The sequence below is a fragment of the Rhinichthys klamathensis genome, unplaced genomic scaffold, assembly GCF_029890125.1.
Source record: "Rhinichthys klamathensis goyatoka isolate OS25496 unplaced genomic scaffold, OSU_Roscu_1.1 h1tg000184l_1, whole genome shotgun sequence".
In the NCBI taxonomy this organism is placed as follows: domain Eukaryota; kingdom Metazoa; phylum Chordata; class Actinopteri; order Cypriniformes; family Leuciscidae; genus Rhinichthys; species Rhinichthys klamathensis.
Genome location: NW_026606712.1, coordinates 708,673 through 725,420, shown reverse-complemented (window position 1 = coordinate 725,420; position 16,748 = coordinate 708,673). Strand labels below are relative to the sequence as shown.

Sequence of the window (16,748 nt, the reverse complement as noted above, 5' to 3'; positions counted from 1 at the left end):
TTATAGTAAATGTGTAATGCATTATATTATGTATTATTATATTAATGATTTTTGCAATATAATTAAATCATATTGATATAACATTATACAATTTTTTTTTGTATATTTTAAAGCATATTAATATAATTAGAATATTACTTCACGCACGGAATGCAGTATAAAAGTCCGGTGTGTCATAATAAAAGCTCTTCCTGTCTAAGGCGAGTGGACCAGTCCCCACAATGCACTGCGCTGAACGATTACGCACTCAGGAGCGCGCTTCACCCGGCCTCACTGCCCGTGCCCGTACTGTCGTTTACAACAAGCCCTCCAAATCCATACGGATTATACCGAGAAAGCTACCGCACACACAGCCAGTGCCTTCTAACAGTATGGAATCCACCCTTAAGAAAGACACGGAGAGCACATGTGTGCTGTGCTGCCAGGACATCGACATGTTCGCGGTGGGGAAGTGCGATCACCCGGTGTGTTACCGCTGCTCCACCAAGATGCGGGTGCTGTGCGAGCAGAAGTACTGCGCCGTCTGCCGGGAACAGCTCGACAAGGTGCCGCCTCGCCCTCTCCTCTCCTCCAGCAGCGAGAGCACAGGCCTCGGTCACTACTGCTGTACACACACCTCACACACGCGGAAACACGGCCTCACCACTCCCATCACACTAACGTTAGCTAGCATGTCGATTCATAAAGGCAGCGGTTGTGTTTGTTAGGTCGAGATGACCTGAAAAGGTTTAGCAGCTAGTTCCGTTTTGTCATCTCTTAGAAGTGAACTAGATCTATTTGTTTGAGTAATTGTTATGATATCTGTTTTTGCTTGTTGTTAAACTTGGAAGCTTGGTTTCAGGTGTTAGCTGGTTTAGCATAGCAGTGGTGATTTATTGCCTGACGTTTCCCGTGACAACTAACGTTAGTTGACTTTTTTGCTTCGTCCCTCACAGTGTAGTTTACTTCACATTTGTTAAGACATATGTGAAAGCCATGGATACAATAGGGACAAAGTTCATTTGTTTTTGTTTAATACACATGATTTTGGGACAGCTGTGAGTTGTGCTGTTATGTAACCTGCTTCACTGATAACTCCCGTAGAAAATACTAGACGTGTAGTTTCTCTGACAGGCTGTCAAAGTGTGACGTCATGTTGACGGTGAGTTACTCGCGTGTCAATCGATCAAGAGTGCACGGCTCTAAAGTGCCTGTTTAGCACAAGTTACACTAATCAGCAAGTTTGACATGTGATATACACGACTCTGCTTTTAGTCTGCTTTTGCTTGATTGACAACGTTGTTCATTTTGTTTAAGGAAGTCTTTCATTCATAAAAAAAAAATCAGATTTCTTTCTCTCTCCTGTAATTAATAATGTGATTTATTATTTTTCTTAATATCCCAGGTGGTCTTCATAAAGAAACCTGAACCATTTGCTGCTCTGAAAATTCATCAATATCAGTGTGAGAAGAAATATGACATCTATTTTGGAGATGGGAAGATCTATGCGCAGTTCAGGTGTTCATTTTACCTTTTTTTTTTTTTTACAGTAGAGATACTAAATTGTCTAAATAGCCTTTAGCCTTTTAACAATATTCAATGTGTATTATATTCGCTCAGAACTTAGATAAACTGTCATTTCAACCAAAAAATCATTGTTGCCAAGTATATTAAAAATGTTTACTAAATTAAATTGTTAAAATAGTCAAGCCATGTTTTCCACTTAGTTTCTCTGAAGAATGTTCTTATATGCACCACTGTATATATTTTATTATAACAATAATTTAACAGCACAAAGTAATAAACTGCGATGTTCACATGTATTTTACTAAAACTTCTTAATGTATAAAAAAAATGGCACATTTGTTGCACTTTATTTTAAGTTGTCCGTGTTACAGTGTAATTATGTAATTTAAGTATGGAGTAATATTTAATGAACTACATACACTTACTGTAGGGTTGGGAAGAGGGTTTGGTTTAGGGTTAGTTGCATGCAATTATGCATAATTTATAGTTATTACTACAGTAACTGTGGAACAAGGACACTGGAAGATAAAGTGTTATCAAGACATTTTTTGAGATTCTAAGTTGAATCAGAGTTGTGAATCAACACAATGGAACCGTGTTAATCAGCGAATCGGTTACCAGCTCTGATGCCATCTTTAGGCAATTTACTTGTACCAAATAAAAAGTCCATTTAGGTCTCCACAATATATTAATTTTATATTGCCAGCAAAACCATCGCCCAGCCCTATTTTCTACCTTAATATCAACACCATTTGATGATACTTGTTACTTACAAGTGTTTTTTTTTTTAAAATCTTTTACTACAAATGCAGGAAGATTTTGTTACATGAATGTCCACATTGTCCAGAACCAAAAGTGTTCTCCAAATTTGAAGAATTAGAGCAACATATGCGGAAACAACATGAGCTCTTCTGCTGCAAGTTATGTGCTAAGCATCTGAAGGTAGCGTATTAGATCTTAATTTATTATTGACTTATTTTGTTTGCAAGCTCCTCAGTCGTACAATGAATATTTTGCCAAACTGTATACAGATATTCTCGTACGAGCGGAAGTGGTACAATCGAAAAGACCTGGCTCGCCATCGAACGCAAGGGGACCCGGATGACACCTCGCATCGTGGACATCCGCTTTGTAAATTCTGTGATGATCGTTACCTGGACAATGATGAGCTACTGAAGCACCTGCGACGAGATCATTACTTCTGCCATTTCTGTGATGCAGATGGAGCTCAGGAGTATTACAGGTAGAAGACCAGTTCCTGTTCACTATTTTTTTTTTTTTTTTTTTTTTTTTTTTTTTTTTTTTTTTTTTTTTTTTTTTTTTTTTTTTTTTTTTTTATTGAAATTTTGTTAGTTTTGTTCCAACAGAACAAACAACACCAAAAAAAAAAAAAGGACAACAGTTCGGGCAGACCTTAAATGCACAATTCTCAAATCAATTTGCAATGAAATAAAATAAAAAGATAGGTTACAATGGAAGATACATAAACATTCACAGGAATAGGCTTCTCGCTTTGAGCCAACACAACAGCTTTCAAGAAAAAAGTAAGCAATCGTCCAAAGTGAGAGAAACATAGTCCAAATAGGGTGTCCATATCCGATTGAATATATCTGTTGAAGAATGTAATATACATGTTAAAAATTCCATCTGTTCACTATTTTTTACTTCTATTAACATTTATTTCCAGAAGTAACTCGTTCACATGCACCCGAATAATGGCTCATTTGGACTGAAAAACCTTCATGAAAACACGAATTCAATTTTTGATCGAATTGAAAGGGGTCATGTAGATAGACATGAAATAATACAATCAACAGTCATTTTTAAAATCTTAAAATTAAGCTTCTAAACATTTGAATCCGACTAATTTCTCAATCGGATAAAAAATTACATTGCGCACATGTGCAGTGCCGTTATGCGTTTGTTTACATGGTTTATGCCATGCAAACACGTGTATGTTTTCTCATTATTACAAACTATTTAATGGATGAGACTGAACTAAATATTTGCTGAAATCAGATTGGATTCATTCCGACTGACGAAAAGTAGTGCATGTAAACATACCTAGTGTCAGCTAAACTACAAAATCATTATATCGTAATGTAAAAAACTTTTTCCTACAGTGACTACCAGTACCTCAGCGAGCACTTCAGAGAGAGCCATTATCTCTGCGAGGAAGGGCGCTGCAGTTCAGAGCAGTTCACTCACGCTTTCCGCACAGAGATTGACTATAAGGCTCACAAAGCTGCTGCCCACAGCAAAAGCCGGGCAGAGGCACGGCAGAATCGCCAAATCGACATTCAGTTCAGCTATGCACCCAGACAGCAACGAAGAAATGACGGTAAAGCAGAATTTGCTCTTTTTGTGAGTTGGATATGATTATTCAGGTGCCGCTTATTTGTCCTTCAACTCATTTGAATGGCTTTTTTAGGTCTGGTAGTTGGTGGCGATGACTATGAGGAAGCGGATCGCTTCAACAGACCGGGAAGACCAGGTAGAGGACGAGGCCCAGGAGGACAGCAGAACGTCAGGAGCTGGAGATATATTCGGTAGGTCCTCATCAGTGCTGCATTCTAAACATATAAGATCGCCCAGGAAGACTGAGAGAGTTGTTGTTCTGCAGAGAGGAAGAGGACCGAGAGATGGCCGCTGCTTTGCGAGCTTCAATGGCCAGCCGACAAGAAGAGAGAAGCCATGCGCAAGACAGAAGCAGTCAGAAGCCACGCAAAGAAGAAAAGATGGAGCCAGATGAAATAAGAAACAACAGAGGCACAGCGAAGCCTGCGATTGAAATGCAAGGTATGAGAATGGAAAATATGATAAATTGTGGTATTGAATTTTATTTTTATTTATTTTTTTAAAGTGGATGAAACTGCATGTTTACCTATATTTCAGCTCGATCAATGAAGAGTAATGCCTCTTTGGCTGGTCAGGACTTCCCAGTTTTAGGGGCAGGGGCAGCTGCACCTCCAGCCCCAATTCAAAGGTATGTTTGTCCTGTTTTTTTTGTCACGTTTATGTATTTTTTCATGTAGTATTGGTAATTTGCATTTTTTATTAGTAGTGATTGGTTGCTTGCGCATTTATTTTATCCAGATCTATTAATTTATTCAAATTCACATTCATTGACATTTATCCACTACTTTCTGTGATGTTTTTAATGCCCGAGTTCAAATTTATGTTTCTGAGGTCATTAAAGGTGCATTGTGTATATATATATTTACAATATTTAGGAGGATCTGTTGACAGAAATACAATATCATATACATAACTATGTTTTCAGTAGTGTACAGGTCCTTCTCAAAAAATTAGCATATTGTAATAAAGTTCATTATTTTCCATAATGTAATGATAAAAATTAAACTTTCATATATTTTAGATTCATTGCACACCAACTGAAATATTTCAGGTCTTTTATTGTTTTAATACTGATGATTTTGGCATACAGCTCATGAAAACCCAAAATTCCTTGTCTCAAAAAATTAGCATATCATGAAAAGGGTCTCTAAACGAGCTATTAACCTAATCATCTGAATCAACTAATTAACTCTAAACAACTGCAAAAGAGTGCAGTTGTTTAGACCTTGCACACCCTCAAGCAAGAGGGTCAGCGAATAAAACAGACACAATGATGAACAAGTAACAATAATATTTGCAATAACATATCATTTTACTGAATAATTAAGTAAACCTAATTTATTCATTTATTTTTGTAAAGAAACCTCATTGCTTTACTGGCCACTCTCTGATGTCTCAGACGACGACATCTTTCCTGTCGGCAACCCTAACTTCTGTTGATTGCAATTCGCAACCTCACCACTAGATGCCGCTAGAAATCACAAACTGCACCTTTAAGTAAAAAATAAATAAATCAGAGTTGTTGCTGTTAAAACTAAAGCTAAAATTATTATAGATAATTTCCATTATTTGAAATAAAGCGCAAATAAAATTAAATATAACTATCAAATTGAAAAATTAAACTTAAAAAAAGTTAGTAAAATAAAGTACTAAAGTAATAAAATACTTGAACTAAAACTGAAATAAAAATTAAGACTTAATAAAAATATTATATAAAAAAGTAATAAAATGATTACTAAAAACGTGAACTAAAAATGAAATGAAAAAAGTTATTTAAATAAGATATTAATAAATAATATTATGGAATATAAATAAAACTAAACTTACACTACCTGAAATTATAATGAAAGGGATTCTTGAAAACAAAACCTTAGGTTTTTTGGCATAGTCATTTGTTATTATTTCATAAAAAAAACACTGCTTTTGTCCTCCAAATCTAGTATCCTGCTATCATAATGACATAAAAAGTCGTCCGAATTCTTGAAAACAAAACCTTTTTGTTTGGCTATTTTGGCATAATCTTTTATTATTATTTCTTTGAAAAATATTTAAACAGAACTGCTTTTGTCATAAGGTGCAATCAGCATGGAAAAATATGCAGAAAAACCCAAAACAAAAAGGGGAATGATGTCAGAGAGAGGACCCAAGCATTCCTACTTGCCAGAATATCAATTAAAGATTAAGGGGTGGGTGGGCACTTAGAATTAGCAACAGCAAGAAACGCCCTAGCGGCATTGTACCGAGTTTTGCATGGACAAGCACCACGTAATCTAGTATTATACATTGAGTTTAAAGGGATAGTTCACACAGAAATGAAAATTGTCATCATTTACTCACCCTCAAGTTGTTCCAAACCTTTATGAGTTTCTTTCTTCTGTTGAACACAAAAGAAGATATTTTAAAGAATGTCTGTAATCAAACAGTTGACGGTAACCCATTGACGCCCATAGTATCCTACTATGGAAGTCAATGGTTACCGTCAACTGTTTGATTACTGACATTGTTTAAAATATCTTCTTTTGTGTTCAACAGAAGAAAGAAACTCATAAAGGTTTGGAACAACTTGAGGGTGAGTAAATGATTGCAAAACGTTAATTTTTGGGTGAAGTATCCCTTCAATTTGAGCAGATCAGCGATTAACAATGTCATGTCTCCCTATTATTGCAGCACGATCAAACAAACTTCTGTCTCCCTGAAGGAAGATGATTTTCCAAGTTTGTCTGGCTCATTAGTTTCCTCTCCAATGACACCTGCATACACAAATCAACCCAAGAAACATTCATCCTTCCAGGAGGAGGACTTCCCTGCACTGGTCTCCAAGATCAAACCACTGAAGCCCCAGTCGAGCACAACGTCAGCCTGGTCTCAAGCTGGAAGCAAACCTGTGGTGGTTCCCAATAAACCTGTAGTTCTGCCCACCAAAACAGCCCATGTGGTCTCTTCATCCATACTGTCCGCTAGTGACCCGCCCCCCAGTGGAAGTGTGCCTCAGCCTCTCTCTGCCGCCTCTTCTCGCCGCAAAAAGAAGCTCACCCCTGCTGAAACCCACAAAGCTCCACCTAAAGTGAAATGTCCATCCTCGTCTGATGATGAGGACCCCCAGAGCGGTAAAACAGCCCAGGAGATCCGGACGGTACCGACTATGCTTGACATTTCCACTTTGCTGACAGTGAAAGGTGGCTCATCTCAGCTCAGCCCCAACCCCAACCCCAAAGCCAGTAAGAAGAAGAAGCCAGCGATGACTTCATCTCTGGGCTCTCCCTCGCACACTCCGGAGTCCGTGTCCAAAATGGCTCACAAAGAGAACGTTCCTGAGATGAAGCCACCAGATACCAGTCTCGCCAAAGCTCCCGCTGCGCCCAAAACAAACTCATTTATAAATGGACTCGCGGAGAAGCCAGTAGAAGCACTGTCCTGTACATCATTTCCTGAAAATGTTCCTTCCCCTTTCAAGCAGACAGTTACTGATCAAGCCCCTCCATCCAAAGAAGAGGATTTCCCAGCTCTTGTTTCCAAAAAGCCTCCACCTGGTAAGAGGGTTTCTTTCTTAAAAGAGGCAATTCACAAAATGACATCGCTTTTATGTAGGGCTGCATGATATATCGAAATAAAATCGATATCTCGATATGGCTTAGTCAGATCTCACAGGCGGCATTTTGTGAAGCACGTAATTTACGACAACCCATCAAAATAAAAGCTTGATGAATAAAAGCACTGTTTTGTTTTGATACCATCTGAAAATGAAGAAATTAAGACTTAAATATTAGTATTGTAATTCTACAGTAAAGTAATACATTTTATTACTCTTTTTTTACAGCATAATAGTATTTCAATATATTTCTTTTATTTGATGTGTAGTTAATAATAGTCACAATAAAAAATGTATATTATTTATTTATTTTTAAATCGCTTCACTTTATGGTTTGAGTTGGTTCACCCAACTATGAACACCAACTTTTATTTATTTGCTATTATATAAAATAAAATAAAAAGATTTATTTTGGGGCATTTTTGCCTTTATTTGATAGGACGCGAAGTGGGAGGGGATTTGGAAAGGTCCACAAGCCGGGACTCAAACTTGTGTCGCCCGCAGCGCAACTGCGCTTCATGTCGGAGCGCTGCCCACGATGCCGCTGTGTTAATTTTGACCGCAAATTGAGTTATTTTTAGTTTTAGTCATCTGAATTGTTTGTTTTAGTCTAGTTTTAGTCTACGAAATACGATAAGATTTTAGTAGACTAAATCTACAGTAGATTTAGTCGACTAAAATCGAATGGGTTTAGTTAAATTGTAATGCGTTAATTTAGAATTTCTCAATTTCCAAACCCATTATATACTCCCGGAGAAAACATTGATTAACCTGTTAATATAAATTATTATATTATTTGAATTTATTTAAATTAAATAAAACCACTTCTCCTAAAGTAGTATACGGTCTTCTTTTCAATGAATGATATTTGCATTCTTTATAACAACTTGCATGCATCATTCTTTATTCTTTCTAGCAGACATAATCATTTGTATAAATTAAATATAATTAATCCTTATTAAAGCTATTAAAGAGCAGTGAATGCTTTTCTCTTTTCCTTTTGTTGTTTGATTAATATTAAGGGCACAGACGGCATTAGGTTTATTACACACTGCACTTTTATGCACTGATCACATCCGATATTATCACAACTGTTTATGTTCTGTAAAGACATAACCGACTGTGTTTACGTGAATACTCTCCAAAACGGACATAGACATAATGTTGTGTGTATTTGTCCATTCAGATGCAAAAGAGCTCAATTCAGTACTCGCGCTCTGTATAGCTTTCTATGTGCATGGCTTCACGCTTCGGGTGTGTGCGCACAGAAAAGCGTATCGAATAGAACGCTTTTTTGCGTCTTCACTCTTATTCAGATCTATCCATTTGTCTGCTCTTCTTTCTCCCAGACATGCATCGAGCGGATGCCAACTCATGTCCCGCCTGTGCATCAACCACAAACGCAGGACATCAGTTCTGACTGGATCTCTTCCCAATTCGTCCCTACCGAAAATTTTCCTCATAGTTTTTGTTATTCAAAACTGTTTTTTTAGTTATCGTCTCGTTTTCGTCTGTAAAAAAAATGTCATTGACGAAATTATTCTAAATTAACACTGCGAGGCCGCAACAAATGTTTCAAGGTTTCCCAAATGATTTAGGATTTTGCTCTTAAAGTCTTCAGAGTAAAAAGTCATTTTTCTCTTTTTTATTTTCTATGCTAATGCACTACCTAACAAAATCACTCCAATCGCTCTTGAATGATTAATTCTTTCCAAATTGCTATTCAAGCCATCTGGCGAAACTTTCATATCACAATATATATGGCAGAAAAAAACAAAATATTGCATTGTCAGTTTTTTGCAGCCCTACTCATAAGTGCTTCCTTGTGTTTCGTAGGCTTTAAAAGTGCTTTTCCGTTGAAGAGCACTCAGAGTGCACTGCCTCCTCCTCCTCCTCCTGGCCTCGGGTCTGTTGTCAGCAAACCTCCCCCAGGATTCACTGGCATCCCACTCAACAGTAATGTGGTGGAGTCATCAGTGTCGGATGTTAACAGGTTAGAGGACGTGATGTGTACTCTTATAGGTGTGTGTGATGTGAAGGGGAAGTGGTGTTTCTTGTCACTGGTTTATTTTGAGTACGTAAAAGGGTTTTTTCCATAGTCTTTGTTTCAAAACCAAAATATGAGATAATGTCGATATAATGCACCAATATATATAATGCATATTTTGTTTAATGTAAGAAACCAAGTGGCATGTTTTTCTCAGTACTAAATTCACTTTTCTTAGGGTTTTTTTTTTTGCAAGTACATTAAATCAATTGGTGTCAAGGTGATTTGTAGTGAATTTATGGAGTCAGTTCCCCTCATGTGTAGTTTATCTCATTAACTATGAACTTGATCCGCTAACCTTTGAAAACCAGAAAATGTCTAAATACTCTTAGGTTTCCTGTTTAACAGTATTTTTATTGTATTGCATTTTTTGGCACACGATATACACAAAATTGCTAAAATTAAACATTTGTTGTACATATATTTTTCCCTACACTACCGTTCAAATGTAAGGGGTTAAAATGATTTTTTATGAAGTATTAATAAATGTAGTTCTTTTATTCAGCAGGGAGGCATTATAGTGATTAAAAGTGACAGTAAAGACATACACAATATCACAAAAGATTTCTAATTCAAATAAATTCTGTTCCTTTGAACTTTCTATGGATCAAATAATTTTAAAGGGTGTTGGTAAAGATGAAAAAATTCACCTTTTCCATCACTGGAATAAATTACATTTACATAGATAAATATTATAATAGAAACCAGTTATTTTATATTGTAAGAATATTTCACAGTATTACTATTTTACTGAAATTTTTGATCAAATAAATGCAGCCTGGTTGAGCATAAAATACCTTTTTTTTTTTTTTTTATCATACCAATGCCGATCCTAAACTTTTGAATGGTAGGGGGTAGGGTGTATTTCACTATAACATCACTTCACAACAGAGAATTCTGTTTGATATATTTACCTTGATTTAATGCAAAAATAGGTTGCATTAAACTAAGTATTTGAAGTTAACGAAGTGTTTTACCTCACTCAGGCATTGTTTTCTTTCAGACCGACACCTGCTATTGGATCCTACCTCATACCTGAAAATTTCCAGCAAAGAAACATGGACCTTATTCAGTCTATTAAGAATTTCCTTCAAAATGATGAAACCAAGTTCAATGAGTTCAAAAATTATTCAGGCCAGTTTAGACAGGTAACTTTCAAACCAAGATTTCAATTACTCTTCTTTTTTTTTTTTCAGTGTTATATTGATATAAAATACTTTTGGATTATTAGTCCTGCAATGTCTAAAACTATTTTAAGCAGCATGATGTCTTTTATAATTATTATGCAGCTTCTATGAGCTCATTAATTGATACTTTTGAATGTATTTAAAATATTTGAAACATGCATTTTTGGTAAAGCTGCTTTGAAACTGTTTGTATTGTTAAAAGTGTTATACAAATAAACATGAATTGAATATATTATTTTCAAGTTTTATTTGTCACATCCTGTTGGACCATTTGAAAGGTGTTTAAAAATGGTGGGAAAACTGCTGACCCATTATAGATCCTTTGATGCACTCTTCCTTTCACATTCTTTGAAAAAATGTCAACATAAAACCTCGGTGTTTATTAAAATCAGTTTACACACTATATTTGACCTTGATCTCTAACATTTGTCCTTTATTGGATGTTAATAAACTCTCTTTTCTCTTGATCAGGGTATAATCCCTGCTGTCCAGTACTACAAAAGCTGCCAGGAGCTGCTGGGAGAGAATTTCAACAGGGTTTTCAACGAGCTGCTGGTTCTCCTACCAGACACTCGCAAGCAACAGGAGCTTCTCACTGCCCACGGAGACTTTAAGGCTCTCGAGAAACAGCAGCAAGGCTTGAAGCCTAAAAAAAACAAAAAGAAAGCCTGGCAGACATGCACCAGCAGCAACAGCCTGGAGTTGGACTGCCAAGTGTGTCCCACCTGTAAGCAGGTGCTGGCTCTGAAAGACTTCAACACCCATAAGACCCAGCACATTGGCGATGATGACTTCCCCTCTCTACAGGCCATAAGCAAGATTATCAGCTAGCTGCCAGCAGACACATGTCCACGGCTGTCTGTGACACACGACCTGGAGCTGCACCAGGATATTCGCAAGATGCGTGAAAGGATGAGGGGTTGTCGGAGCTGCAGTGAAAATGTTTACTCGGATTGTTCAGGTTCAGAAAGTTTTGACAACACCTTTTTTTAAAGGGGAAAGATCAACCCTAAACGTGTAAGTGGAACTGTAACTGTTTTGAAGAGAAACGGGTTTAATCTACTTGAAGGCTTGAGTTCTAACGTTAATTCCAGTTCATCTTGACAACTTCTTTTGATCAGGTTTTTCCAGTGCTGTTAACATGGTCATTTTTTTTTTAATTGTAAGGTTGGCTGCCTTTAAAAAAAACCCTATTTATTTCAGAATGCTCCTGCCGTTTAGTTGAAATATATTAATTTCTGTTTACAAACTCTACAGCACATAAAAATGAATGGTTAATATATAGTTTTCTTACAGTAAGCTACTTTGATCTGTCAACTGATTTTTGACAAATGACATTTTTGAATGTTTGTTTGTGCTTAAATACTTTGCAATTAAACAATCAAGCAGGGGAACACAATGCACCGCTCGGCACTCCTTAGGGCTCACGTTATTGTCTTTTCTCTGTTACACAATTACATCAGTGTGAAAAAGTTTTACCTGCCTTCAAATATAACACCAGACAGACATTCTGAAAGGTTGGCGGATAGGATCAGATTACAGAATGTTTTGGCTAAATGGATAATTCTTTAATTTGTTTGCTTAGTTTTTGTTAATTACCATTGTGCTTGTGCCTCTTAAATGGTTTTTCTCCCTCTCATAGAAAACTGTTGAGACTTCAGTACGCTCACCGTTTCTAATCTCTCTTACATGAACGGCTAATTGTGGCAAGACCCTGTCGTCAACAATTTGCGATGTGTCAGGACATATCTGCAGAATAAATGCTGGTCGAACATTATCAACCTTAAGATTCATTTATTAAGGCTCCAGTCTCTGTACCTCATCTGTTTGTTGTGTGCAACATACTTAAAACTATTTACTACAGTGATATTTACTACAGTGATATTTAGAGGAAGAGTTTATGCAAAATTACAATTGTCATTTTAAGAAGCACTTTATTACGTGTAACAAAAGGAGATGTTACATTCTCAAAAATAAAGGTTCTTTATTGGCAATCGTGGTTCAATGTAGAAACTTTACCATCCATGGAACCTCCACTGCACAAAAGCGGCTTAGTGGAAAAGGGTTCTTTAGATTAAAATGTTCTTCACACAAAAAAAAAGTTTATTTAAAGGGCATATTGCAGGTTAGAGGACCCAACGAGTCAATGTATAGAAAAATAATGTAGGAACAAGATTTTCTTTAAAATATACTTATAAATACGCTACAGAAGCTTCTGGAGTCGTTTTTGTGAGAAAATTTTACTTCCGCGCCTGAAAATGGGCGTGGCGGGCGTGACGTAACGGGCGGGAGAGCGGTCGATTGATCACTGAAAGTTTGGAGCCTTTTCATTGCACCAAAGTTTTTTGTAGTCGAAAAAAGGTTTCTTGACTCTTAAGAAACCTTTCTCAGAAAGGTTTTTTGGTAAAGCTAGAAATGGTTCTTCTATGGCACCACTGCAAAACCCCCCTTTTGGAATCTTTATTTTTAAGAATGTATGTCATCGGCTGCGAAAACAGCCTTTATGGAACTTTATTTCTAAAGGCTGTTCGCACCAAGGATAACTAATGAAAAATCGTTCTAATTATAAAAGAATAGCAGAGTCCACACCACAACTAAAACAATAATGGCACAGAGAAGCGATATTGTTGTAATCAATTTTTTTTCTTGCTGATGAACGATAAAAAAAATGGACAGCCAATCAGAATCCATCCTGCTTTCAAGAGCTCGAGCATTTAAAGCGGCAGACGACAAAACTGCAGCATGTGCAATAAACAGTATATCATCATCTGGTGTGGACATTAATATAGTTATCGTTCTTGATGTGAACGGGCGTTAAGAGTTTAGGCAGAATATCAGGGACTGACAAACTCCGTGACCGTTCACTTTTAGTTTTCCATACAGTAAAACAAATGAAAGGGAACCTTTCTGCCAAACATCATCTTTTGTGTTCCCTGGTAGAAGTCATGCAAGTTTGAACAACATGAGATTGAGTAAATGACAGAATTTAAATTTTTCAGTGAACTATTCCTTAGTCTTATCTAATTTTATAGTTGGATCTTAAGGTGTTTCTTGTTTTCACAGCTTCTGAAGTTCCCTTTCGATACGGTTCACTCGCATTGTGTTAGTTCACTAACGCTTATGGGGAAAACTGGTTCCTGATGGCATTTCAGCCCACCGAAAGGGGCAGGGTTGGCAGTCTATATTTCTGCCTTGCAGAAATTCCCAATTGTCAGAATCTTTCTCCTTCACCGTGAAGATCATCTCACTGCTCCGAAGACTGAAGCCTTGCTCTCCTTGCAGTTGAACGAGCCTTGCAGCGGAACAACAACGCTCTGCAGGCAAGCCGATTCTACACGCTCTGCAACCAAGCTGACGCTCCTCATCTGGCACGAGTGGCATGGTCTCGTTCGGCAGGTCTGACTAAGAGTTAGACTCAATGCCTCTGAGTGCGAAGAGTGGGCGAACTCCGGCAGCTTCCTTGGTCATTCCGCTGTTCCTGCTCCACAGGCGACTACTCCAGCTCTGGTTGAACGGCCTAGTCCCACCCCATGCGTGGCACACAGGCCAACACACTCTCAAGGTGACCCACGGCTGCGTCAAAGCCTTGGTCCCTTGGAAATCACCCTGCTTTTACCAAAACAGGGTTACGCTGGGCTCGGTTTTCAGGAGGAAAGTGGTCGTGACAGACGCCTCCAAGACTGGCTGGGGTACCCTGTGCGACGGCAGAATAGCCTTGGCTCATGGGCGGCGATCCTTATGTCAAGTTGGCACATCAACTGCCTGGAAATGATGGCGGTGATCCGCTCGAACAACAGGATGGTGGCTGCCTTTATAAACCACCAAAGAGCTCTCAGGTCTCGCCCTCTGCACATAATGGCGAACCATCTCCTGCTTTGGGCACAGAGGAACCTCCGCTCAGTGAGGACGGTCAATTTGACTGGCTGCCCCAACGAAGGAGCAGAGATGCTTTCATGCGGCGGACCGGCACCGGGGGAATGGGCCCCCAGGCAGTCAACACGATATGGCGCACCTTCGGTCAGGCAGATGTGGATCTCTTCGCGACGAAAGAGAATTCCCATTGCCAGATATACTTCTCAAAGGAAATGGACATGCTGGCACGGAAATAGACATGCTGGCACAGAAATGGCCTCGTTTGCTCCTTTATGCCTTCCATCCTGTAGCCCTACTTACGCAGGTCCCCAACAATTTGGTACCCCCAACTGGAGATGTAGTACCTGCATATTTGGCCCATATCAGGCCTTCCCCAGGAAGTTGCGAGAGCGATCTCGGAAGCGAGGGCTCCTTCCACAAGGCGCCTTTACGCTCGGAAATGGTCTGTTTTCTCAAGCTGGTGCTTAGCTCGGAAAATAGACCCAGCCAAGTGCGAAACTTTGTCTGTTCTCACGTTTCTGCAGTAGATGCTGGACGGTGGGCGCGCCCCCTCCATACTCAAAGTACACATGGCGGCCATTGCGGTAAATCACGCCCCGGTGGCCGACTAATCGATTGGGAAAAACAACCTGCTTGTTAGGTTTCTCAGGGGACCTAGGATGTTGAATCCTCCCTGCCCGTGTTCGGTCCTCTCCTGGGACCTCTCCACAGTCCTTAGGGCCCTCTGGGACCCTTCCTTTGAGTCAACTGACCTTCGGTCCCTCTCGCTTAAGACTGCTTTCTTGCTGGCTTTAGCGTCAGTCAAGGGAGTTGGAGATCTGCAGGCTCTGTCTGTGGAACCTTCCTGCCTTGAGTTCATTCCTAACGACTGTAAAGTGGTCCTCAGGCCGAGAATATGCTACGTGCCGAAAGTGTCAAAGGTAACGTTTATGGTTCATTGAAATAACTGGAACGAGCATTGCGTAGCTGCCAAGCTACTGCGCTGCACAGCGAGTTATGCTAGCCGCTCCTCAGTCGAAAGATTCTGACGATTGGGCATTTATGCATGGCTTATATAGGCAGCCAACCCCGCCCCTTTCGGCAGGCTGAAATGCCATTTGTCTGTGCACTTGCTCAGATGTGAACCAATCAGGGTTCAGGATTCGGAGAAAACGGGAGTTTTCCCCATAAGAGTTAGTGAACTAACACAATGCTCGTTCCCATTATCTCAGGGAACCAGGGTTACCTGAGTAAACATAAACGTTTTCTATGCTAAATTTAGAACTAAATAACATTGGGTTATATCAGAATATATAATTATATAACCATTTGAAACAATTTAAAGTAGAAAGTTCAAAATGTTACAGGGTACAGCTTCTGACAACTGAATAATCTCATTATAATGGAATGCAAAAGTCATTAAAGGGGCACATTACAGGTGATCCACTCATGAAAAAACATGTCTTTATTTTTATAAGGTCTGACAACTGCAGTCCGAAGACATTCCAACTGACAACAGCAAATCTTTTGTGTACATCTTTCAATCACAAGATGGCATATATTGCCTGCAGACACAGTATGTAATATTTGTTTTAAAAGAGTTATGGACTAGGTCAAGGCATTTTTACTGATGCAAATTTTGCACTTTGTCCTTCAAAGGAGTACAAATACAAAAATTAAATAAGGCTTTTAATTTCACATCTCTTCATCGCCTATTATACTTGTTTAGAGGTGCAAATTTTGATCCAGCAAAACATACCTCAGTAAATTAGAAATATTGGTCCATGAGGCATTTTAAAGAGTGCAGAGTTAAGTACAGAAAACACAAGACCCTGACCACTTTCACAAACATACTTCATTTACATGTTTTGAAGTACAATCACTATCATTTTTGTATGTTGCCCTATCTCTGAACACAGAAACATTACCAAAATCTACCACATATCAGACAAAGCACTGATGATGGTCACCAAACAGCTTTTTTTTTTTCTTTTTTTTTTACAACAGCCAACTGATGAATATCTGAAGGGTGTCCCAAACACATCACTTTGCAATTTACACTGCTGTTCAAACATTTGAGGTCTGTAAATATTTTATAAGTCTCTTATGCTCATCAAGGCTGCATTTATTTGATCAAAATTACAACAGTAATTGTAAAATATTATTACAAATTAAATGAACAGTTTTCTATTTTAATATATTTTAAAAT

General features: G+C 38.3%; 1 protein-coding gene across 1 annotated transcript; it reads left to right on the top strand.

Annotated features, from left to right (window-relative positions):
• Positions 1–205: 205 nt before the first annotated feature.
• Positions 206–12,464, top strand: znf598 (zinc finger protein 598). Its single transcript, XM_056261621.1, has 12 exons — positions 206–545; positions 1,385–1,497; positions 2,319–2,448; positions 2,538–2,749; positions 3,630–3,847; positions 3,938–4,055; positions 4,130–4,305; positions 4,402–4,492; positions 6,532–7,394; positions 9,290–9,446; positions 10,504–10,648; positions 11,159–12,464. Exons 1-12 carry the CDS (start codon positions 222–224, stop codon positions 11,516–11,518), a joined length of 2,907 nt encoding a protein of 968 aa, XP_056117596.1. The 5' UTR covers positions 206–221; the 3' UTR covers positions 11,519–12,464.
• Positions 12,465–16,748: the final 4,284 nt, after the last annotated feature.